The sequence below is a fragment of the Haliotis rufescens genome, unplaced genomic scaffold (genome assembly GCF_023055435.1).
Source record: "Haliotis rufescens isolate VD_foot unplaced genomic scaffold, xgHalRufe1.0.p SCAF_21, whole genome shotgun sequence".
NCBI lineage: Eukaryota > Metazoa > Mollusca > Gastropoda > Lepetellida > Haliotidae > Haliotis > Haliotis rufescens.
In genome coordinates, this window is record NW_025963902.1 from 7,357,276 (window position 1) to 7,385,236 (window position 27,961).

The window sequence follows — 27,961 nt, forward strand, 5'->3', positions numbered from 1 at the left end:
GTTGTGAGTCCCGATTCGAATGATACGAGTTGTAGTCAAATTACACAGTGATTGTTTGTCATTGAAACACGCCAGTACTCGACTCATCTTGACACATACACAACGCGCATATTTATAATGCACCAGATCCACACACTAACGCCACTCAGAGCGCTACATTATGAAAAGCGTCAATGGATTACTGACTTCCGTCATAGTGAGTGAGTTTGATTTTACGCCGCTTTTAGCAATATTCCAGCAATTTCACGGTGGGGACACCATTAATGGGCTTCACAAATTGTACCCATGTCGGGAATCGAACCCAGGTCATCGGCGTGACGAGCGAACGCTTTAACCACAAGGCTATCCGACCACCCTGACCGCCGTCATAAGCCAGTGGCTGGAATATTGTTGAGTGCGGCGTTAAACAACAAATTAACAACGATTGATCAGTGTGTGGATTCTCAGCCACGTAGTGAGGATACAACCCACGCTGCCTTATAAGTCGTGAGAGTCACATTACCATCTCATCCTACCGGGTACCCATTCACTGCTGAGTGAACAGAAGCATATTTCGAACATATTCTCCTGCCTAAGGAAACACCACAGGTAACACTTATTTCAGTGTGGGGCAAGACCGAAGCCCTAGATACTCCTAGGTGTCAAGCTTGCCAAAAACGGCAACCCATCCACCTACTCTCCGTCGCCTGATTTTGTGCGCTATACATGGGGCCTACATAAAAATGAAAACGCCTACGTTATGACTCACGTAAACCGGATTCCATAAGCATATTACACCATGGTGACCATAGAAAATATTAAATTTTAAACTCACAACACAATATCGCCACTAATACGAGTATGCATCACGAGGACAACAACATGAAGTTACTGTAACATGTACGACATATAGATAAAAACACAAGATTAAAAAAAATGTAAAGTGTATAGAATATATGAAAACGTACACCACAATGACGTCAATACAACGTATACGTCATACATATCAAAGTCACAATTCAATGACGTCACTGTAAAGAGTATGGAATACATATACACGCACAATGACGTCATTGTGATGTATATGTCATTAATACTGAATACATTATGACGTCATTATAAAGTTCATAGAATATATGAAAAAAACAAGCAAATCAATGGCGCCTCAATCACGATTATACAATGTATGTTAAACCAATTATCAAAATATCATCATTATGATATACATGGTATGTATAAAACGTGCAAAATGTCATGGCTTCACAGTGGCGTTTTTGTCTACATTGAATACCTCTCATAATACCGTCAGGGCAACCGACAAGCCGCCTAACCTGCATAGGCCTACCACACAATAACCTGCGACCAACAAACTATGTCATGTATTTTTACCAGCAGAATTACGACTCTATAACTCATCCAGCTGGTATAATATCATAACATTCTTGGAGCAGATATATTTCTAAACCTTCTAGCTCAATACAGAATCTTCATTGTAAAATCTTATGAATTAATAGAATTCTTTTCATCGCTCCACAAGCTATTCACACCTCGATCACATACACACTTGTATCACTGCTAGATCACATACACACGTATATCACAACTATATCACATACACACAGACGTATATCACAGCTATATCACATACACACAGACGTATATCACAGCTATATCACATACACACAGACGTATATCACAGCTATATCACATACACACTTGTATCACTACTATATCACATACACACAGACGTATATCACAGCTATATCACATACACACGTATATCACAACTATATCACATACACACGTATATCACAGCTAGATCACATTCACACACAAGGCTAGATCATATACACACTTATATCACAGATAGGTCACATACACACACACGTTTATCACAACTAGATCACATACACATGTCTATCACAGCCATATCACATACAAACGTATACAACAGGTAGATCACATATACAAGTATATCACTGTTGTATTACATACACACGTATATCACAACTAGATCACATACTTACGTATGTCACAGTTAATTCACATACACACAAATATCACAGCTAGATCACATACACACACAAGGCAAGATCCCATACACACGCATACCACAGATAGATCCCAAACACACGTATATCACAGCTAGATCACATACACACGTATATCATAGCTAGATCATATACACACGTATATCACAGCTAGATCACATACACACTATATCACAGCTAGATCACATACGCACATATATCACAACTATATCACAGATATATCACAACAACCGCTTTAAGTGTAATCGCCCCATATAGATCAACTTGGGTGCCGTTGTACAAAGCGGTCGTAGCACTAAGGTGATCATAACTCTCATACCTTAGTATAGACTAACGACAGTCGTAGTGCTAAAGTGATCATAACTCTCATACCTTAACATAGACTAACGACAGTCGTAGCACTAAGGTGATCACAACTCTCATACCTTAACATAGACTAATGACAGTCGTAGCGCTAAGGTGATCATAACTCTCATACCTTAACATAGACTAACGACAGTCGTAGCGCTAAGGTGATCATAACTCTCATACCTTAACATAGACTAACGACAGTCGTAGCACTAAGGTGATCATAACTCTCATACCTTAACATAGACTAACGACAGTCGTAGCGCTAAGGTGATCATAACTCCCATACCTTAACATAGACTTACGACAGTCGTAGCACTAAGGTGATCATAACTCTCATACCTTAACATAGACTAACGACAGTCGGAGCGCTAAGGTGATCATAACTCTCATACCTTAACATAGACTAACGACAGTCGTAGCGCTAAGGTGATCGTAACTCTCATACCTTAACATAGACTAACGACAGTCGTAGTGCTAAAGTGATCATAACTCCCATACCTTAACATAGACTTACGACAGTCGTAGCGCTAAGGTGATCATAACTCTCATACCTTAACATAGACTAACGACAGTCGTAGTGCTAAAGTGATCATAACTCTCATACCTTAACATAGACTTACGACAGTCGTAGCGCTAAGGTGATCATAACTCTCATACCTTAACATAGACTTACGACAGTCGTAGCGCTAAGGTGATCATAACTCTCATACCTTAACATAGACTAACGACACTCGTAGCGCTAAGGTTGTTTTGAAGAACGGCACCCAGTCGAATAAGAGTTGAAGCAGCTGTCGGGGCACTGTGACGTGGTGTACCAAACATCCCAATTGGTCAATGGACACAGCGCGAGGTCACTGTCAAAGTATGTTAATTGGGTGCAGCTCACAGTACGATGACCAACATGAACAGTAATTACATTACAGGAAACAGCCTTCGGTTGGTTCTATAGAACTAAACAGACGTGATATACACGTGTAGCAGGTGCATTACCTTCCGTTTATTTTAGTGAGTGAATGAGTATGGTTTTACGCCGCTTTTAGCAACATTCCAGCAATATCACGGCGGGGGACACCAGAAACGGGCTTCAAACATTGTACCCATGTCGGGAATCGAACCCGGGTCTTCGGCGTGAAGAGGGAAAGTTTATTTCAGAGAAGGCACAAAAAAGGAAGCAATGAAAACAGCAATCATATTTTTTTTTCTAAATGCACATGATTCAGGACCAATTACCTACATCACTATTAATATGCGCATTGGCCTTGGTGAAGACATTATTCAATACATGTGTCCGCGGTCGTTCAATTACCCCATTGCATGCTGGGAATTATTTACACACAACTAGGCTGAGTGCGTCTGTTGGAAGTACGACCTTATTGAGATTTCGTTATACTATTTTTTTTGGTTTTGTACTTATATTTCTATATTTATTTGTATACCCACTAACCTTCTGAGGTTTTTTTTTAAAAATAACAAGATATCGGCGGTTATGTGGAATCACTTAGGTGCAAGCTATTTCCAGTGCTCATTTTAAGTCTAGACATATAATAAAGCCCCTTTGGTGAAATTGATATGTGAAATTTTGGTCATCACGTATAGGTAGATTGAAAACTTGAGTTAGCAGACAAGTAAATTGTAGTTTAAATGTCTTGATAAATGTCATCTGAGGTAAATCGATTTGTTCTTTAAAGAGTAAGTGCGTTTTGGTCCGTTGCGTATCAAATGGTCTTCATCATATAACTTGAGCTAGTAGACAAACAACATAAGCTTTGAATTACATGAGTTTAAGAGAATTTTGCGAATTGTCACAAACCTAGTGTCTTTCAGGACACGCTGACGTCATATATGACGTCATATGTGCTGTTACCTATCAGGTATAGAAGTTTCTTTTTTTGTTAATCAATAAAAGCGATATTTCCATAATCATGATATTAAAAAACGTCAATGCCAGATTATAACCAATCTCGACTATCTGCCGGGACAGATTCCAGTAGGTGTATAAGGCAAAATAGCAGTGAACATTATATAAATGGATCCCTGAAAATCAGCGAAGACACCAGGGCCCACTTGCACAAAGCGATCTTAGCACTAAGATGATCGTAACTCCCATACTTTAACATAGGCTTACAATAGTCGTAGCGCTAAGATCGCTTTGTGCAAGTGGCCCATGGAGTTCGCGAAAAGGGTAAGGATGCCCAGCCCTACACATAGACATCTTTGCTAAAGCAGGGTCCATAGTACGATTCCGACTATATCATAAGCTGGTGATTTAATTAATTAATTAGTGAACACCGGGTGTTCGCGAAAAGGCGAGTGATGATACCAGATGTTCGCGGAAAGAAAACACGTGGTGATTCAGAGGCAGAATAAGCGCAGTCCATCACATGCTTGTCGTAGGCGTCCACTCAACTCGACAGGGTGGTTAGGCTCAATAACTTAGCCGATTGGTTTCCCGACGGCGTAGATCGGGCGTTGCTCATGACGTCAGTCTTGTCCCAGTCTATTTACAGCCGTCGTGATGTAGCATGCATATTGTTATGTGGGTGAGCCGTAAAACAACATTCACTGGCTGTGACAGTGCCATAACCCGTGAAGATCCGGGTACAGAATAGGTCTGCAGCAACCCCTGTCGTAAGAGGCGACTAACGGGATCGGGTGGTCAGGCTCGCTGACTTGGTTGATGCATGTCATCGTATCCAAAATACGTAGATCGATGCTCATGATATCAATCACTGGATTGTCTGGTCTAGACTCGATTATTTACAGATCGCCGTCATTTAGCTGGAATATTTATGAGTGAGGCGTTAAACAACAAACCAACAACCAACTCGATCCCGTTAGGTGCCTCTTGCGACAAGCACAGTCGCTTCTTACGACAAGACACAAGAGATTACCGGTCTCTATTATCCGCCGATTGGCCATTGGTAGTAAAAGGCAAAAAGAGGTGAAAATTGTGTGAAATCAGGCATAACACCAGGTGTTCGCGAAAAGGGTAAACACGCCCTGCCCCACAGTATCTCTCGCCTCTCGCACAGTCTGCTAGTCTGTCTTACAGACCCTGATACAAATATATATCAAACACAGCCGCTGCAAGTCTATAATGTTTGGCAAGTCTAGATTACTGCAGTATCTGAAAATGAAGAGAGTCACTGGGCTCCCTTTTATTATATTTTTATTAAGATAACTGAACAACTGTTTTTTCTGTACGATATGTTCATTTCAGAGACTAGATGTTAGTCTAACAGTCTGCATATAAGCAAGTGTTAAGTGCTAGAAGCCACACATCAGTTAAACCAAGAAAAAAACAGCCTACACATGTATCAAATTGAAATTTTGTTTCTAAAAATATAAAACCGAGGGGATTCATAACACACCGGGGACGAGAAAATAGTCTATACAAGTGATATAATAGTCACGTGAACAGGTGAAACTTGCGAAGCCAGATCCAAAATGGATTTTTCCTAATGCTGTGGGATTAAAGTGAGCCGAGTGCGTCAGAAGCAAGCTGCCTATGGTGTCACAAACAACTTGATCGTTACGTTTCTAAGATACATATCGGATTAAGCTGATCCGTGGTCATCATTCTTTAATGGCAAAATAGCCCTGCCATTTGGGGGTAGACGAATGTAGACACACGTTGGCTCGCCGGATCGACATTACACCTGTTAATGACAATATCATGGTTTTATGGAATAATTGTCTGTATCTAAATGTGGACGTGTAAATCATACCATTTATGGTGATAATGATGTAACCAAACCTAACATTAATCATACATGTTTGTCAGATGAATACAGATAACGTGGTACACAGATATCAGTGATTCTTCCCTGCTACATGGTTGGACCGATTGGCTGGATTGTCCTGAAAACGAGTAGGTGAGGTGAGGTGAAATTGGGTTTAACGTCGCGTCCAAGATTATTGCACTTATATAGCGACGTGCATGCACGTGTGTGTGTGTGTGGCTGCTTGTACTAGTCCGGACTGATGCCGATTTATAGTGCTAGCCCACTGAGATACCATGCCGCAGTTTAACATGAATACCTCACTCAGACACAGTATACTGACTCCGAGCCGACCAGTCCTTGTGTTAGCCCCTTAACCCCAGACAGGTTAACAACAAGTACCATCTTTTAACGTCTTTTGGTATGACGCAGCCGGGGATCGAACCCCGTACCTTCCGCTCTCCGGGCGGACGCTCTACCACTAGACCACGGAGGCGGTCGAAAACGAGTGGGAGTGAACAATGGAATTCTGTGGGTTTTTGGTTTGGTTTTGCTTCAATCTCATTAAAATCAGACCTCAGTTCTCGCTACCGCTAAACAAAGATCTGAGGACATCCCATTAGAGGTCACGTCAGAACGACCTTTCATCCGACCAATCAGTGCGTCGCTTACCAGATCATGAAAGTGACAGTCGGAATGTGATTTCTAATCATGCAATCTCGAAAACTTTAACACGGGGTATTCCGAACGATAGTTACGGGTTTAACGACTGAATCCTTAAAATCGAGACCACATATTAGCCATTCCAGAATGTTTTTTTGTTCAGGTTTCAAATTTGTAATCGAGAATTTGTCAAAATAATATGTTTCGAAGCGTATTCGCCAATTTGAAATTTGTGCCGTAAGCTGCCTTCTGATTGGTCATTCCTTTGGTCGGTCAAAGTTCGCGCAAGGTCGGTCTGACGTGACCCGTAATCGGATGTCCTCAGATCTTTGTTTAGCGGTAGCGAGAACTAAGATCTGATTTTAATGAGATTGGTTTTGCTTAAACGATTATGTTCCAAAAGAAGAACTTTTTTTTTTTTTCAAACACATTAGTCTCCTTCTTTCACAGAAGAAATGTTTTGAATTAATAATCGACAAAAAAAAGTCTGTGACTTCCAAATAAGGCGACAAAACTACTTCCATGGCCATACGAAATTTCTTCCCCAAACAGAGTTCATTGTAGGTTTCCGACCATATCGTAAGCATGGGTTATGCTAATAACAAACGAGCTACGAGGAAGAACGGTTTGTATAATATTATCTTTCGAAGTTTCAAGCGGCTGTAACTTAAATCAATAGTAAACAAGCGACCTTTTCACTACACATTGGATTGTGTTAAACAACTCACTATTACCATTCAAATGAAGAATATTTGTATCACTTATACTTTATACAAAGCAAACATTAAAAACGTAAGAAACGTTTTTGTTGCATCTAATTCATGACAAATGCAAGTTAACAGTTTCATAAGTCAACATCGGCGAGAGCGAGAATGTCAGTTCAAGTGGGTCACACGTGCTGACATTTTTTTCAGCATTCTCAAGAACAGATTTTTTCGGTCCCTTAAGCCGAAATCTGTCGTCAGTCCGCGCTTCAACCTATTCACCCCTTTCAGCGGTCAATTCATATTTCGCCATTTAAGTCAAATGGAATCGTTTTTTGCGGATAATCTAGACTGGTTATACTCATGCATTGACAGTTTATATTTGTATTAACGGATCTTTCTGTATGTCATGACGACGTCATTCGACTGTTTTTTTCTAAAACCAAGCATACATACAGAATTTCAGTTATTTCATGTAGGGGCAAAGCACGAGGTGACGCAGGTCTTGTGAAGCCCACAAGCCCAAGATAGTTATTACAAACCTACAAACATAATCAGGACAAACCGGGATTTGAATCAGTGAGTGAGTATGGTTTTACGCCGCTTTTAGCAATATCACGGCGGGGGACACAGAAATGAGATTCACACATTGTACCCATGTCGGGAATCGAACCCGGGTCTTCGGCGTGACGAGCGAACGCTTTAACCACTAGGCTACCCGACCGCCCCGGATTTGAATCAACGATTGGATCGTTATTCCTTACAAAATATGATAGCTGGTCTTTTAATCATTACACAAACTCACTCACTCACTTTTACTTGAGCAGTTATGAATACTAGTATATTCTAGATATACGTCTCACTCTGAAAAATACACACATTTATAAAACGTGTAATAGCAATAAGCAGTTTATATTGCCACACCACACAGGGGAATGCTCAAAGAGCTATTATAAACCTATCACGGTATCTTGCATTAGGTTCCAGACAGCCTCGGGTAAACTTAGTCACCAGTTCATCTTCCAAACCCAGGTTTTGAAATGGGTCACAGTACCTTCTTTGAGGTTTTACAATTTACGTTTCATAAACCTCGATGTGAAGACATTTGTGTTTAATGATTGGTTAAAAGTCACAATTTATTTTACATGAAAAATCCATGACGTGAATCGAACCTTCACCCTCACATATGGTGTTTAGTTTTGTAACCCACTGTTTTACCACTGAGCTATCGGGGCAGGCGATGAGAAGTTGTTCAGTTTATCATGTAATGACTTCAGCTAGTCCATGCCGCACGTGGTTTCACTCTCGCACGCTTTTAGCGAATTCCTTTCATACCGCGATGCACTGTATTGTTTCACTATAAGGTGTGTCGATTTTTTCTGGTATTTCCTGGTATTTCTTGCATTTAGACGGACATAAGTTGGATAAGTTGTTGGAAAATGTAATACCTTGACCTCGGGCTTTTTTAAAAATGTTTTTTAACCAAAACCTCGGAGGCGTGCTTTCTCCTATACTTATTACCCCAGTCACTGGATCAGCGCACTCAACAATCATTCTCAGCTCCCTGGAGACTATACAACCCATCCTACCGGGTACCCATTCACTGCTGAGTGACCAGATATTTCGAACAAATGAGACACCACATGTGTGGCATGGGGCAGAGAGCCCAAGAAACTCTCAGCGAAACAGCCGAAACGCGTCACCCATCCAATGACTCTCCGCGACCGAGGCTGCTTGTCTTCACCTGGATAAAGGGGAGGTCGGGTAGCCTAGTGGTTAAAGCGTTCGCTCGTCACGCCGAAGACCCGAGTTCGAATCCCAACATGGGTACAATGTGTGAAGCCCATTTCTGGTGTCCCCCGCCGTGATATTGCTGGAATATTGCTAAAGCGGCGTAAAACCAAACTCACTCACTCACTCACCTGGTTAGAAACCTGTGCTCTGTGCACAGGACCACGGGTCACCGTGCAGCAATGTCTATATATGAAGAGCCGACACTAATTGCTGAAAGAGACATCAGCAGCGACTGATGGGATCTGACATTGATCGAGATGAAGATAGTGATGAAATGAGATACTGCTGTTTGCTTAACGCATCTCTCAAGCCGATTACAAAGCTCGAAGCTCATCCTTTAATGGAATTAGGTTCTTGTCTATTTGAGTGCATCCACTATTTAACCTGGAACAGATATGGCGTAGAGGACACGCGTACGGGGCTTTATCCTGGCATGGTGAACGACCGTCGATGCCTAACTTATTTTATTATTTGATAACAGATTTACGGGACAATCAAAAAAAGGATTTAAAAAAATAGTTTGTTAAATACTATCAGGTCTATCTAGCACAGCCCGATTTCGGTATAAATTGCATTTCTTATTTTAACTAAATCAATCGAAATGTACGTTTTCGGCTATATCATATGCATGTGTTTATGAATCTCTTTCAAATACGGGGCCCTCGGTCGGGTAGCCTAGTGGTTAAAGCGTTCGCTCGTCACGCAGAAGACCCGGGTTCGATTCCCGACATGGGTACAATGTGTGAAGCCCATTTCTGGTGTCCCCCGCCGTGATATTGCTGGAATATTGCTAAAAGCGGCGTAAAACCATACTCACTCACTCACTCTTTCAAATACAGTAAACTACGGTTATAGCGAACTCAAAGGGACCACAAATTCTAGTTCGTTATAACCGTAATTCGTTATAAGCATATATACAGCAGAGATACAGCAAATGGCAGGGACCTAAAAAACAGTTCGTTATATCCACCAGTTCGTTATAAGCGTGTTCGTTATAACCGTAGTTTACTGTAGTATTATTGGGACCTGTACTTCACCCACTCCACCCTTACGACGTTGTAGGTTGGCCAGTTTAGAGGTGTCGGTTAATTTGTATTAAAATCGGCGAGGACGTGTATTTGTTAGGAGCCCGACCCGTGAAGATCCGGGGTAGAATAGGTCTTCAGCAGCCCATACTTGCCGTAAAAAGGCGGCTATGTTTGTCGTAAAGGGCGACTAACGGGATCGGGTGGTCAGGCTCGCTGACTTGGTTGATGCATGTCATCGTATCCAAATTGCGTCGATCGATGCTCATGATATCAATCTCTGGATTGTCTGGTCCAGACTCGATTATTTACATACCGCCGTCGTATAGCTGGAATATTGCTGAGTGCGGCGTAAAACAACACCCACCCCTTTAAACAGGGAAGATATACCTTTTACTTTATGCGAATATTAAATATTTCTGATAAACATGTTTTTACACATTCTATTTGGAACTCAATCTTATCGTTTCATAAAATATATTTTGCGTTTAATCTGACTTTTTTCAGATAAAAAAAACAAGTTTTTTTCTCGATCAAAATTCAGCTTTTCTAAAGTCTTGTTAGTATCCATAATATACGTCAGAAAGCGAGGGTGTACAGTGTATATTTTGTCCAAAGAGGTTATTGAATTTAGCCTGAAAACAAACAGACGAGCGACATGGCAAAGCCAAAGTCCTTGTCTAGGGTAAAATGAAGCCTTGTCATTTTCAAGTTGAGAACATACGATTCAAATAGATCTGTAACAGACAGTCAACTCGGAGACAATTATTTCTGACAGCTAATGTGTTTTGATCTCACAAGATAATCTCTAATCGAATCAAGAATCGCTCTAACAAATCAACCACAGACGGTTTACGTCGGAATAAAAGAATTGTGCGTCCTACTTCCCTGACAACATGTGATTATATGAAGATACGAAAATACCGGGTCAAAATATTCTGTTGTGAAAAACTAGTTTTGGCATTTCTTTTATCTATTTTTTATTTTAAGAAGAGTTGATAATAGAATGTATCGAAATAACTCGCGTTCCCTTCGTGTTGTGCTGTGTCCATGTTAACGGTAATCCAAATATATGTTGATGAAACTAGCTTCGACAGTTGACAAATTCCTTGATCTCGGAAAGTACTTTGTTATCAGCACGACGTGCATGTTGATAACACATTATAGGGGAGTTTTGTGGTGAGAGGAGTTGAAGAATTGTGCGAGAGAGAGAGAGGGGGGGGGGGGCACGGAGAGAGAGAAAGAGAACGCGCGAGAGAATTAGATGTAGCAAACGAGAGTGAAAGAGAATAAGCAATAGCATGAGAGTCAAAGTGAGAGAGAGACAGAAAGTGGGATAGACAACAGGAGATAGCAAGAGAGTGTATGAGAGAGACAAAATACAGCAAGAGAGTGAGAGAAAACAAGAGGGCGAAAGAAAGTAAGAGAGAATAAGAGAGAAGGTGAGAGCGAATAAGAGCGAGCCAGAGAGAAGGTGAGAGCGAATAAGAGAGAGACAAAGTGAGAGGGAAAAAATCGCAAGAGAGTGAGAGAGAATAAGAGAGGGCAAAAGAAAGTGAAAGAATAAGAGAAAGAGAGAAAGAAGAGAGAAGATAAGAGAGAAAGTGAGAGAGAATAAGATAGAGAGTAAACGGAAGTGACTGGCGAAAGCGTAAGGACGATTAAAATGGAGAGAGCAAAATTCATAGAGACAGTGATCATCGGGGCAAGCAGTAACATTCCTTCCTTTTGTCTGATTGTCTCCTTTACAGTCTCACACCATCAGAGATGATGCACTTTGCTGTGCAAGATGCTTTAATCTCACATACCACGGGTAACGGCCAGTAACCGTCTCCATGGCGTTGCAGAGGGAGCAGAAGGTCGGAGTTTCCATCCTCTGCTTAAAGGCGTTAATAGATGGTATGTCCGATTTCATCCCCCGCATCCAGATACACGATGCTGAATGGGTGCAGCTCACAGTGCGATGACCAACATGGAGAATACTAAATTATATCATAGACATCAGCCTTCAGTTGGTTCTATTGAACTAAACATATTTAATATACATGCTTAGTCCGTGTATAACATTCAGTATATTACAGCGAAGGGGGCTCAAAGGAATTAGTAAGAAAATAGCAACAACATTTATTTAATAAATGTACGTCTGTGCTCGTGGAACTACATCAATATTTTTGGATGCGCGTTAGCCTCGGTGAAGGAATACTGCAAAAAACGAAATTAGTCCGACAACTTTCAATACTCCACATTGCATCTTGGGGATAATAAACGCACAACTGAGCTGTATAGGTGCATTGGATGCACGACCTTATTGAGATTTCGTTATGATATTGTCTTTGTTTTTGAAATTGTATTTCTGTGTTTGTTTGCTGGCATTAATGCTTCTTCCCTTGATTCTACCCAGAGAACGGTGGGCGTAATCGAGAAAACAAAACGTACCCCAAATTACATATTTTTAAACACGAGGCATCAGAAGATGACAATTCCCCCCGCCCCCTAAAAGAAGAAAAGGCACCACTTCAGTCCCTGGTTAATACATGTAACAAGTTTGGATGGAAAATCTTACACGGCTTTTCAAGTTATGCTGCAGAAACGAGATACGAACGGACAGGCGGACCAGATGATGACTCTATGCCCCCGCATTAAATAGCGGGTATAAAAAGTAAAATGAATAGACTCATAGTTTAATTATTTTTGTAAAATATCTGGTTTTGCAACTGTAGCTGACACATTATTCAGTCTCAATACAAATTTCCAGCAAACCCAAGCCCCACCCAACCTTCCCAGAATATCAAAAGGTCGATCCCTAAGTGATTATGCCATTTTGTTTTCGTTTTTATGAATATTTCCGAGTCGCTTTTAATTACTTTTAAAAAACATAAAAAAACGGTTTGAAGGGTAATAAAACACGCGCTTTTTGTATATGATAATCAATCTACAATTCTATCACACTCCAGAGCAATAACCTCATTACGTCTGTTACCAACAGCGAGGAATATGACACTCATTACTGACACGAGATGGCTTCAATCTGACACAGGGTTTTGAAACGCACTTGTCCTCTTGCTAAATACTTGAAATTGCCGTAAAATTGACAAGCGACGACGAGTTCCTTCCACAACTATGTCGTTGAGTGACGATATAAAAGCGCTTGAGAAAAATTGAGGGTGTTTAGTTGTAGGGGGCCCATTATTAATATTCGATTCACTCGAATTTTATTTCAGGATCCAACATGTCCAACAGATGTTAGTTTATTGTTGTTTTTGTAAAAATTACGGAAGAATGTTTAAAAATCAAATTTAAGTGGAACGAGGTTTTGTTTTGTTTTGTTTTTAAAAAGAAAATACAGACCAGTGGTGTTCATACGTAGATGCTGGTCGAGCGAGAAGACTTAAGGGATCGGGTTCCGTGACTTGGTTAATTGTGTGTCATCGTACCCCGACTGCGTGGATCGTTGCTCATGATATCAACCACTAGGTGTCTGGTCCGAACGCGATTGTTCACTGGCTGCGATAATAAGTGGAATATTGCTGAGTGTTAATCCACAATCAAACTTTAACATGCATGTAACAAGGGGGTCATCTTCTTACAGGCATCCACACAGGTGCGTTCCGTACGATACGGTATGGCCACTTCTGTTCACAGCGATTGCAGACGCGCTGCTAGTTCCGGGAATCACCTCTCCATTGATTTTAGTACTGTACTCGATTTGTTTGTTTGTTGTTTAACGCCATATATATTCCATCTACAGTAAACTACGGTTATAACGAACTCAAAGGGACTACTAATTTTAGTTCGTTATAACCGTAGTTCGTTATAAGCATATATACAGCATAACTACAGCAAATAGTCGGGACCAAAAAAGTAAGTTCGTTATATCCGTCAGTTCGTTATAAGCGTGTTCGTTATAACCGTAGTTTACTGTATATGACGGCGGTTTGTAAATAATCGAGTCTGGACCAGCCACTCCAGTGACTGACATCATGAGTATCGATCTACGCAATTGGGATACGATGACATGCATCAACCAAGCCAGCGAGCCTGACCACCCGATCCCGTTAGTCGCATCTTACAAGCATGGGGTGCTGAAGACCAATTCTAACTCCTATGTTTACGGGTAGTATTCGCTTTGTACATTCAATTACACCCTTCGTGGATGTTCTTGTGTGACATGTTATCAATTTAGTGTTCTTGACATCAAAATACGAAATATAAATATGTGTTTGAATCAATTTTTGAGAGATTATGGGTTCAAAAAGATGCTTTTAATTGTCTATGATATGTCAAATTCGCTATTGTTGTAAGTAAAACATTCCAGGGGCCTGTTCAACAAAGCGATCTTAGTGCTATGATTGCCGTAAGCCTATGTTAAAGGATGGGAGTTACGATCATCTTAGCGCTAAGATCGTTTTGTGGAACGGGGCCCAGGCCCTGTTCCTCAAAGCGATCGTGGGGCGGTCGGGTAGCCTAGTGGTTAAAGCGTTCGCTCGTCACGCCGAAGACCCGGGTTCGATTCCCGACATGGGTACAATGTGTGAAGCCCATTTCTGGTGTCCCCCGCCGTGATATTGCTGGAATATTTCTAAAAGCGGCGTAAAACCATACTCACTCACTCATTCATAGCGATCGTAGCGTTACGACTGTCGTGAGTCTATGTTAAAGTATGGGAGTTACGATCGTCATAGCCCTACGATCGCTTTGTGGAACCGCTCCCAGATGACTTAACATAATACTCAACGTCCTTGTACTATCAATGCGACGTTTCGGTACACATGTCCGTACCTTTATCAAGCAAGTGATACCAAAATACCGCTTAAAGATATGAAACATGAGTCACGCCAATATCCTTCTAGACAGGAAACCCACTGGACCAAGTATAACGGAATACATAGTGCACTGACGTGTAGTATCGGTAAATCTATACTCAACAATACACAGCTGGTCACTGATCAGCCTCTCGGTGAGTGGGACAACTGACTGTATAAATATAGATATCTTATCTGATCTGACAGAAACAAGGCTGATAATGTAACTGTAAAAATATATGTGCCACAACCGGCTCTACTTATGTAGATTTACAAATGGAGACCCGTGAAGATCCCGATAAGAGTGAGTGAGTGAGTGAGTGAGTTGGGTTTAACGCCGCTTTTAACAGTATTCCAGTTATATCGCGGCGTGTCAGATTAATGTGGGAGGAAAGCCCGAATTGATGCAGGTCTCAGACGTTTACCACTTCGGTGAAACCCACGAGCACGGGTATGGTGCTGACAAACCTAGAAACATAATCGGGGCGAACCGGGATTCGAACCCACAATCATAGGTTTCTGGCGTGCCCAAGGGACGCAGCTCTGCACAGCGAATCGCGGCGCCTAAGACTTGGCCACCCGTGCCCCCTCCTGATTAGAATAGGTCTTCAGCAACCCTGCTTGTCGTAAGAGGCGACTGTGCTTGTCGTAAGAGGCAACTAACGGGATCGAGTTGGTTGTTGGTTTGTTGTTTTACGCCGCACTTAGCAATATTCAAGCTATATGACGGCGGTCTGTAAATAATCCAGTCTGAACCAGACAATCCAGCGATTGATATCATGTAAAATGTAATCTGTGGCTGGGTATTTCTTTGTAAAAATATATTGGTTCAACGAAGACTGGGGAAAGGAATGAATTTACAACCACATGACCCCTACCGTGTTTGAAATGTAAATTTGTGCCTGAAAAATCAAATCTATTGATTTTCATAGATAAGATGTCTAAGATACGCATCAGCAGCTGTGTATTATACGAATTATGTGTTTTTTAAATTTCTAAAAGTTTTAAATCAAATTAATTTGTTACAAATAAAACCATATTGAAGTTTTTTTAATTTCTAAAAGTTTTAAATTAAATTATATTTTTACAAATAAAACCATATTGAAGTATTCTTTGAGTGCAAGCCTGAGTCTAAGCGCCAGTACAGTTCAATGTTTGGTATATTATCGCTAACTTAACATATATTGAATTGAAAAACAAACTTATGATAACATCAACTTAGAGGAGAAGTTTCTTTTGCCCTTCAGTGTTTTTATACATGTATGTGCGTCACATATTGATAATGGTCAGAATGTGTGCGTGCGTGCGTATATATTTATATATATAGAGAGAGATAATCTCACCCGAGTGTCTTTTGATATTAAATATATCAACACGAGTTGATAAAAGTGGGAAGACTCCGAGGCTTGCCGAGGATTTTTTCCACTTTTATCAACGAGTGTTATACGAGTTATACGAGTGAGATTTTATTTATCATCCAACATCATTCTTCAAACTTTTTCAGTTTGTAGACAGTAATAAGCAGTGTCTTAAAGGGGAAGTGTACACGCAAAAATCACTTTCTTTCTTTTTCTAAACAAAACGCAATTTTAGAATTAGTTAGTATCTGTGTTTGAAAATATACACTCATTTTGTTTCACAGTGAAAGTAGGAAGCTCACAATAGTGTGAAAATGATATGCCGTTATGAAGCCTTCGTTTTACGAGCGAAATAGGCCTGAGTTATCCCCCTTAGATTATGACGTAATTGGTGCCAATTCAACTGGGTCCCTGTCTATTCTCAACGCAAAAGATATCAACGACCAGTTTGCGGTAAAACAACATGGTCTACGACACACTCCGGCGCAGTGGTGACTCAGCATAACACAATTCTGGCTGGCATCTGAGACGCTAGAATCACAAAACTGTACCTACACCACGTGAAGCGGCTCTAACAAAGCATGATGACGTCATAATGTTTATCAATTGGCACCAATGACGTCATATTGCAAGGGGCATAAGCCATGGTGTTTTTGTTATGGAAATAGAACACTTGGTAAAAGTGAAAAATATAAATCGTTTTAATGCAAAACATATGTTAATTAAATTTGATGTTTTTATATTTTTGTCTATGACACTTCTATGTTAACACTTTTAATGTGGAAAAAGTACAAGAAAAATTGGTTCATTTCCGTGTGAACTTGCCCTTTAAGTGTAAAAAGTTCTGTTTACAGCTTCAGTAGCATAGCCATTAATGATGTCATATGATTGTGACGTCATGGTAACCAATGACGTCACAATGGTCTGCAAAGCATTGTGAAGCAATTTGATCTCACCCAAGCGATATCTCCTGTGGGAGCAAGTTTTGGATGATATATATATATATGCGTGCGTGCGTGTGTATATATATTTATACATATATATAACACTGAATAGAACAACCTCTAGACAATCGACACAGACAAATCCCCATCGACACTGGGTATAGTTAATATTTGCAAACCATAAAATAGGGCTCACTGTAGACAGATTTATGGACTTAGAACTACTTGTAAGTCGAGAGTTACATTTTTACAACCCGTTGGTACACAACACACGTTTGTTGAACGGATTCATTTGACAATTATGTCAACGTTTACCTCACAGAGGGTTAACATAAGTAATGTTGATCAACCATTGCGTAAACAACATACTGCGTTCTGGTTGTCCCGGATGTTGCTATAACGAATCACTGCCCCGTTATACCGTGATTAACACTTGTAGTTATGAGATAAAAACACGTCCTTTGAGAACAAAAATAACCCACGAATTTCAAATAAATCGTTTTCTTGAACGCAGAAGCAAGACGTTTGTACTGAAATTTCAAAATACGATTCTAAATTTAATATCCACATGCTTCCATGGCTGAACTTTATTTTAAGCCGGGCATTTGATATGGTAGGATTAAAATGCCAGTCTAGACTGTTGTTTTGAATTCTGACGGTACAAACTCCTGTCTTGTTATCATAGATTATATCAACACTAGACAACATGTGGGTTTGCTCGGCGTTGATCTGCAGCATAATAATGTTCAACATATGTTTGTTGGTGTTACCTTAATTGTTTGCGCACAGTATTTCCACGCATCACTAAAACTACAACGTACACTGTTTTGAGTATTTTATATAAATCTCTATGTGTAAAAACGATTGTTATTTTTTCAACTTTGTTGTATTTTTTATGTATTTTAAGTTCGATATCTATTACCATGACTCAAATATCGTATTAGTTGTTTTAACTATAATATCTGTAAAATTGACTTTGTGAAGACATGCCGTTGATCTTTCAATTACGGAAAAATTAAGTTTTAATTTTAATTTAAAAATGAATAATTTTAAAATAACAAATATCTGTAAAAAAATGTTTTCGGGGATCTCATGGGGACAAATCTCATAATATGCAGACGCTGTATAAGTATTGTCGACCGGCGAGAACAGAGGTCGCCTTGCCCTTAACACGATGGTTATAGATTCATTCAGTGAAATGTCACTTACCTTGACCAATCCTAAGTCCAAACAACCCATCCACGTTGATACTACTATAATCGGAGCTGAAGAATTTGATCGCACGATCAACCGCATCTATAACCCTAGGAAGCAGTTTTTCTTTCGTCGGGGCCCCATTGACTATAGTCAAAGCAATGACAAACACGGCAAACGGAGACATTCTTGGAACCCACAAAGTCTTGTCCGAGCGCACCTATTTATGTGAATCCGCAGATGTGTAACAGAATAATCTCCACCTCCAACCCACACTGAAGGCTTGAGCTTGTAAGCATGTTCCTATCGCTTTGGCCCGTGACGTCATGTTATCGACAACGTGTGTCCAGTGAGATGGTTGATTGACAGCATATAGGTGCCACAGCGAACGGCTGGTGTTAGGCTCAGGCAAACTCATTCGCTGGCTTTGGCAACGGGATTTTAGCGAACGGCATGCGAGGGCGATTTTTTAATCTTAGCTCGATTTTTGTCTATTTCACTGCTGGTGACTGTCAAGTATAAACACAAAGTGTGACGGGTTGTCAATTTCCTTACACCTTGTCTATTACAAAGCCAGGTGGTTTGCCTATATGATCGCGGTTACACCCGGAAGTGTCGTCGAATAGCCGGATTTACGCTGTCACCTTACATTCGCTGTAATTGATTTTTGACGTTTGTTTTTATGCCGTGTTATATTGGCCAGATTCGTTTAGGTGTTCAATTAATGATGTTCGGCTATCCTATTTCCCGTAACATGTTGATTTGTTACCTTGTAATGTAATTACAATGCGTATCTTCGAGAACAACATTGTTTATAAACAACATGAAAGGATTATTGTTTATCAAAAAAGCTGGGTCTGTGGTCGATGCACTGATTAATAATTCAATACATTTTATTATCGTTAACGCAGGTTTTGCAAAGAGCTGTGTTTAAATTCACAAGGGCGTAAATATAAATTGCAGAATTAGTGTCAGTAAATGTGGTTATTCGAGGACTAAGCATAAACGGAGATGTATCGACAGAACACTGGCAGATTTGGAGTCGGTAGGTTGTATGGTGTGGTATACGAGTGAGATTTGTTTGTTTGTTTGTTTGTTGTTTAACGCCGCACTAAGCAATATTCCAACTATATGACGGCGGTCTGTAAATAATCGAGTCTGGACCAGACAATCCAGTGATTGATAGCATGAGCATCGATCGACGCAATTGGGATACGATGACATGCATCAACCAAGTCAGCGAGCCAGACCACGCGATCCGGTTAGTCGCCTCTAACGACAAGGATACTCGCCTTTTACGGCAAGCATGGGTTGCTGAAGACCTATTCTACCCCAGATCTTCACGGGTCTTAACGAGTGGGCTACCAAACCAGGGTTTGCAGCGTCTGAGTGAGTGATTGAGTGAGTGGGTGAGGGAGTGAGTGAGTGAGTGAGTGAGTGAGTTTAGATGTAGGAAACCATTATCACAGATCGTGACGTCAAAACTGACCTTCACACGCGGTACCGATCTATGGTGAGAATCAAACACGTGCTGTGCCGTGTGAACTGTACGCTTTAACCACTAGGCTATCATTGAAGACAGGAATATCCACTCTCGAACTCCATTACACGTTTTCTATGTCTGCATCTTGACGAAGTTTCATCATTTATATTGATGCGAAAAGTATTTCATTGACTTAAATGTTATACCGAGTAGTCGAGGATGACGTTCTTAACGACCTTCGAGCTGTTATTGAGCTAACAGGAGTGAGTGAGTGAGTATGGTTTTACGCCGCTTTTAGCAATATTCCGGCAATATCACGGTGGGGGATACCAGAAATGGGCTTCACACATTGTACCCATGTCGGGAATCGAACCCGGGTCTTCGGCGTGACGAGCGAACGCTTTAACCACTGGGCTACCCGACCGCCCCTGAGGTAACAGGAAGACATGTTATATAATTGGAGCCGTGACACCTAGTTGCCCTCACGTGACAGCGATTCCTACACTTCAACAAAACATAACGTTAGAGCGACGCGAGGTTTACATTGCAGATCGAGGTTTGACGTCTCTTGCAGGAACCTTTGTCATTGTGTAGAACAATGAGTGGGTATTATGTACAAACCCTCTTTTACAAAACCTTGGATCCGCCTCAAGGTCACGGTTATCTACCGTTGCGTCAAGGTCATACAGGTATTGTTCACGTGGTCTCCGATTTCAAGAATGGTATACCACGGCGATTAACTATTCTACTTATTCTCAAAGGGGGATATTGTTGACTGGTGCACGACTTGACGCTGACAACAGAGACCATGTCAACAGATGTCTATTACACAACAGATAACACTTGACACCCAACATGTATCTGCGGATGGATCGGCATTCTGTAAACAGATTCTACCAGAAAATGCTTAGAGGAAACGGTTTTGTCCTGGGTTTGCTGCTGGACATGTTTAAAATGTGTTTGAAATAACTCTTTGTTGGGCTCCGCCTTACCTTATAAGGAAAATAGAGTACGGTTTAAATGAGTGGTCGAAAAACATATCTTGTCTCGAACGGAAGTCCCGAGAAATTATATCGTTTATTATTATTATATTACATAGTGAACATAACACTTGCTTTTTCAGTACAGTGAACATCACACTTGATATTTCATTGCAGGGAACATTACACTTGATATTTCACTCCAGTTAACATAACACTTTGACGGAACTATTATTCGTACAAGAGTGTCCCCGTGACGGAGGTGAAGGGGTTAATTTCACTCGACACCAGGAATATCCTCTGTTTGTGGTGCCGACAAAAAGTATTTGGACCACGTGATGCTGTCCTCATCTCTCAGGTCCAGTGGGCGTGTGTTTCATGTAAGGCTCACTCACAATCAGATCCACAGTGAATCAGTGTCTGTACAATAGCATTCCACTATACTCATCGTTTAAGGGACGGTTGGTCGGTTGGTTGGTTGGTTGGTTTGTTGTTTAACGCCGCACTCAGCAATATTCCAGCTATATGACGGCCGTCTGCAAACAATCGAGTCTGGACCAGACAATCCAGTGATTAATGTCATGAGCATCAATCCACGCAATTGGGATCGATGACATGCATCAACCAAGTCAGCGAGTCTGACCGCCCGATCCTGTTAGTCGCCTTTTACGACAAGCATAATCACCTTTTACGGTAAGCATGGGTTGCTGAAGACCTATTCTACCCCGGAATCTTCACGGGTCTTAAGGGACGGAGGTGAGGCCTTGTGGTTAACGCGTTCGTCATCACACCGAAGAGACATTTCTGTTGTCCCCGTCAAGATGTCGCTGAACAATTGCGAAACAAACCTCACTCACTCATGACTTGTACTTTCATACCATCTCGTTTACTGTTACTTTTATATTTAAAACTCGGTGACATTTCTCGAAGAGATTGTTTTAATTCTTTTTCAAAACCAACAAAAACAGTTTAATAACCACGTAGATGATGAATTGAATATAGTGATCACGAATACAGGATTAGACGGCGAAATAACCGAGTTAAACAAATTGAAACCTGATACATTCCGATGATAACAAAGTCACAACGTGACTTTCTCGAAATTAAATTGACATTTCTAATCCTTAATTCCTCACAAAATGAGATAAAAGTAGGATATTCTAGCGTAAGATAATTTTCTCAAAATGTTCAGAAAACTTTGATAATACCAGTATTTAAAATTGTGGGATTTGGTGGTATGCTGCTACAGTTTGGCTTATGTCACGAAATGACGGTGATATATAGTCTCCTCTATGTACCAATTAGCCAATGTTTCCTAAATATTCCAATGGCATATGAAGTGATAGAATGCAATCGGAACCTGGGTCTTCGGCGAGAAGAGCGAACGCCTTAACCACCTCCACCCCCCCCCCCCCCCCCCCCCCCTCCCCCCTCTCTCATACCAAAAGACGTCAAAAGATGGTGCATGTTGTTCCCCTGCCTGGTGCTCGGCCGGTTCGGAGTCAGTATACTGCGTACTGTTTCTTCGTGGGGTATTCATGTTAAAATGCGGCATGGTATCTCAGTGGACTAGCACTTTAAATCGGTATCGGTCCGGACTAGTACAAGCAGCCACAAACATATAAGTGCAATAATCTTGGACGACCAGACATTGTTTGAATATTGGTGATTATTTGGTATCGTCAAAGCCTTGATACGGTGCGTTAGCCCTTGGTTTTACATGATTGTATACCCGTGAAGATCCGGGATAGAAAAGGTCTTCAGCAACCCTTGCTTGCCGTAACAGGCGACTATACTTTTTCGTAAGAGACGACTAACAGGATCGGGTGGTCAGCCTCGCTGACTTGGTTGATGCATGTCATCGTATCCCAATGGCGTAGATCAATGCTCATGATGTCAATCACTAGATTGTCTGGTCCAGACTCGATTATATTTCATATAGCTGGAATATTGCTGAGTGCAACGTTAAACAACAAACAAACAAACAAACAAACATGATTGTAATTTTGACTAACTTAAATAGGTACTTTGCAAATAAGGAACCTTTTTTACCTTTTTATTTATTTTCCGATCGACCGACCCCATTTGGGAACTCTTTGAGATAAGAAAAACAAGAATAACTAAGAATGCCATCAGCCTTAGAATACGCTCCAGACATCCGGTGACGTCACTCCATTGTTCTATACATGTTTTCTCCTTTCAGCAAGTTCTTGGATTTAATCAAGTTGAAAGCCGCGAATGACTTTGAATATACATAGTGATGTTTTACTTTTAAGTGAGACATACTTTGAGGTTTTACTGCCCTCAAGTAAGACCTGCTTTGAGTTTTAACTTCTGTCAAGTAAGATCTAAGGTTTTACTTTGAATCATAAGTAAGACCGGCTTTGAATTTTTACTTTAAAATAAATTCGCATCTAATGTTGATTGGTAAGGAGTCCAGATTTCTTTACAAAGAAAAATCCATGATGAGAATGGAACCTGCAGCCACATATATCATGTTTGGTATTGTAACCCTCTGTTTTCCCATTGAGACACCGGGGTAGGTGATGAGGTTAAAGTTGACTGAGCCAATGAATGTGACAGCGACCGTCACGCTCAGTTTGTGCACGTGCAATGCACGCAATGCCGTTGCTGCACGCGCTATGATATCAATGAGCGTTAGACGAGTCCATTTTAAAACGGGGGTATAGGTATCAAATATATACAACATATTTGATTAATGCGTGCATCCATCTCAGAAGATGTCGGCATATAAGTCGGATCGCGACCTTGAATTCGGTCTAGTTGAGAGTACTGAGACTATTCGTCTTACTATTTGACCTATCCCATCTCAGGTCTCACTAAGATTGAATTCGAGGTCGTGAACATCTCGTGTAATCGTGCAAATACATTAGCGATACAATACATATTCTTACATGAACAGATTGGATTTCAAGGGTAACGACACAAATAGAATTCTTAGGGAATAAATTGACACGTTTTTTAATTGTGTCGACAGAAACAGCACATGTTTACAAAAACTTGTTTACAAGCAATGTTCGGAATGACCGTATTCCGGAGGTTTGGTTTGTTTGTTTGCTGTTTAACGCCGCACTCAGCAATATTCCATCTATATGACGGCGGTCTGTAAATAATCGAGTCTGGGACAGACAATCCAGTGGTGGACATCATGAGCATCGATCCACGCAATTGGGATACGACGACATACATCAACCAAGTCAGCGAACCTGACCACCCGATCCCGTTAGTCGCCTCTTACGACAAGGTGAGGTGAGGTGACATGGGGTTTAACGTCGCGTCCAAGATTATTGCACTTATATAGCGACGTGCATGCACGTGTGTGTGTGTGGCTGCTTGTACTAGTCCGGACTGATGCCGATTTATAGTGCTAGCTCGCTGAGATACCATGTCGCAGTTTAACATGAATACCCCACTCAGACACAGTATACTTACTCCGAGCCGACCATTCCTTGTTTTAGCCCCTTAATGCAGAGCGCCAGACAGGGTAACATCAAGTACCATCTTTTAACGTCTTTTGGTATGACGCGGTCGGGGATCGAACCCCTGACCTTCCGCTCTCCGGGCGGACGCTCTACCACTAGACCACGGAGGCGGTCCTCTTACGACAAGCATAGTCGGGTTTTATGGCAAGCATGGGTTGCTGAACACCTATTCTAACCCGGATCTTCACGGGTCGTATTCCGGAGGTGAGCAGAATTCTCAGTTTCGGTACAAGTGCTCTATGAGGATTTCAGTTCCATCTGTCTTTACATATACTGTTAAACAAAGTTAAGGGCCACCCGAGTCTTTCATATAACTACAGTAAACTACGTTTATAACGAATACGCTTATAACGAACGGACGGATATATAGAACTGTTGTTTTTTTGTCCTGTGCATTTGCTGTATATATTACCTACATTTGCTTATTACGAACTACGGTTATAACGAATTAAAATTAGTGGTCCCTTTGAGTTCGTTATAACCGTAGTCTACTGTATAGTTAATCTGTCATATCAAAGAATCGGGAGATCATCCACTCCAGGTTCAGCCGTGACATAAATAGATAGTTCTGAAATGTCGTCTTTGAATTACCCAAACATTATTTATAATGTGGTGCATTGCTTGCGAGACAAAAACGGCTTCTTTCAAACAGAAAAAAACTCCTTTTCAGTAAGTGTTTACGTCTTGAGACATACGGGCGGAAATGGCGCACATCCCGTGTCTATATAACCACGATATTCCGGTTTTGGTTCTAAAATCTAAATCTTCTTGCACAGAGAAGTCAAGTTTTTTTCCAATTACCAGGGAATCCCGCCCCGTCCTCTCTGTTCATGTGTTTATTTTATAGGAATCAGGTATTCGTGTCACTACAGTCATGAGCTTGGTTTGACGCTGCTTTGAACAATATTTCATGGCGATTGAGTATGGTTTTACGCCGCTTTTAGCAATATTCCCGCACTATCACGATGGCGACACCGGAAATAGACTTCACATATTGCACCCATGTGGAGATTCGAACCCGTGTTTTGGCGTCAGGAGCGACCACTTTAACCACTAGGCTACTTTACCGCCCCCAATATTTCATAAATATAAATTTACAACCTTTCAGTTTCTGAAACCCCATCCTCGACTATCCAGTGGATTATATCTCCATTCTGTTTCAATAGATACCCTGTACCCCTTCGCTACCGTCGGGGGGCACGGGTCTAGTCGTCTGAGGCGCCGCGATTCGCTGTGCAGAGTTGCGTCCCTTGGGCACGCCAGAAACCTATGAATGTTAGTTTGAATCCCGGTTCGCCCCGATTATGTTTCTAGGTTTGTCAGCACCATACCCATGCTTGTGGGTTTCACCGAAGTGGTAAACGTCTGAGACCTACATCACTTCAGGCTTTACTCCCACCTTAAGCTGACACGCTGTGATATAACTGGAATAATGTTAAAAGCGGCGTTTGACCAAACTCACTCACTCACGCTACCGTCGCTTCACTTTGAGTCCGATTAACACGACGCTAAAATACCCAATCACGTTGCAATCATGCGCGAAAGAAATACATTGGGAAGATTCTGACTGGAGGGCTCGTCGGACGATTGGAAGCAGTTGAATCGTAGTCGTATGCAGCCACGGTATTCGATGATGTTGGTCTCAGCAGCATAGCACATCACGTGACTGACCCAGGCCAGGTCGACTCCATGTTAGAAGGACTGTACAGAACCGCTTCATACAAGATGTACTACAGCAACCTCTATAACAGCAATTCCAGGATAGGGAAGGATGTTTGAACCGCCATCCCGAGGCAGCTCTGTCTGAGTGTTGTTTGGACTCAACACGATTGTCAACTGCGACCAAAGTGGTGTCATGGCCTTACAAACAGCAGAGAACTCTTCGGTTCAATTCATATAATGCATCGAGCTGATGGGAGAGCCATGGTGTACCGAAGTCGCCATGAATGTTTTGCCGCCAGTGCATACGGTAGTTCGACAGGTTTTGTGGTGGCAGTGTAATGGTGTGGGCGGTTATCTCCCACAGTGGAGGCACATTCTGCAAGTGCAGCTTAAGGGCCGTGCGTTGTTCCCAATGTGAATTCTGCTAGCGTTATCTTTCAACACGACAATGTTAGGACATAATTAACACAGCGTTTGGGCCCGATAGATCACCTATGGGACGAGATGGATCGCCACGTATGACAGTATCATAATGAACCACTGAGGCTGCAATAACTTGAACGTACCCTGCAGAACGAGTGGGCTAACATTCCGAAATTTGTCATCCGTTTTCTCATTTCGTCCATGGACAAGGGTGCAAGGTAGCACTTGACACTAATGGCAGACACAGGAAATTCTGAGTTCCCATGACCTTGACCTTTGTTTGTTTTATGTATCTTCATACTGAACACGAGTACACTGTTTGTAATATGTCACCATTCACCAAGTGCAATGATTAAATATACACTTTCTTAACACGACTCCGTACCCGTACTGTTAATTTAAATGATTCCAACTGGGCATCGCACCACCCTGAATGAAGAGATTAACTTCAAACGTACAAGCTACAACCATGCCATCATGGCATACCAAGAGAGTTCGGGCCTGGAGCAGACAAACCTTGGTTTGTTTGATCAAAACCATGACGTAATGATAAAAAATTAAAACAACCCACCCATCGGGTACACACACGTAAGAAGGAAATATATATTTTAAAGCCTAATCCGTAAGAATGTTTCATTTAAATAAAACGATTTCACACGCATCCTAAACAATGATGTAGAGGTGAACGCCACAACACTCCCATCGTATTTTCAGCAATGGCGTGCCATCTCTATATATTCTTGTCACTTCTTCTATAATTAAATCTTTCAGAAATTCGCGACATCATCATGTCTATCATCACTCCCTTGAACTAACATCCCCGCACTGCGAAAGGCTTTTAAAGCTAATAACTCCCCTAATAGTCGCTACACCGCTCCGTCCTGTTTTCATATTAGCAATTAATACCGTGCAAAGCGGGCGTTATGAAGTGTATCGGATATCCTGCTGTACATAGCCGTGGTCGTCTCGTGATTATAGCTACACACGGGCCAGATTAGCACTAATTAATTACATTGTCTCCACGGGGTGAAATGAACATGCTATTGACATGGGGATGGCGTTAATGGAGAGTGTGGATTTCATGTTCATGTCAGGAATACATTTCATACCTCGCTGTTGTATTGCTTTTATCCCCTGAATACATCTTGAATGTTAAATATAGATACATGACAGATATATCATACATAGTTCTTGACACAAACTTAATGTCCCCGTTCTATTTTTTTACATTGTGTTATTAAGAATGTAATCTATTTAGGAAAATGTTTGATGGTGTTTTGTGATAGCTAAATAGTATTACTGTTATCCCTGTAGCCATAGTAA

At 41.2% G+C, this 27,961-nt stretch overlaps 1 protein-coding gene across 1 annotated transcript in view; it reads right to left on the reverse strand.

Annotated features, from left to right (window-relative positions):
- Positions 1–18,899, reverse strand: part of LOC124111508 (UPF0764 protein C16orf89 homolog) — a 66,911-nt gene extending 48,012 nt beyond the window's left edge. Inside the window, exon 1 of the mRNA XM_046471242.2 lies at positions 18,603–18,899. Within this exon, the coding sequence (XP_046327198.1) occupies positions 18,603–18,774 (172 nt within the window). The 5' untranslated portion in view covers positions 18,775–18,899. The remainder of the gene's footprint in view (positions 1–18,602) is intronic.
- Between the last annotated feature and the right edge of the window lie 9,062 nt (positions 18,900–27,961).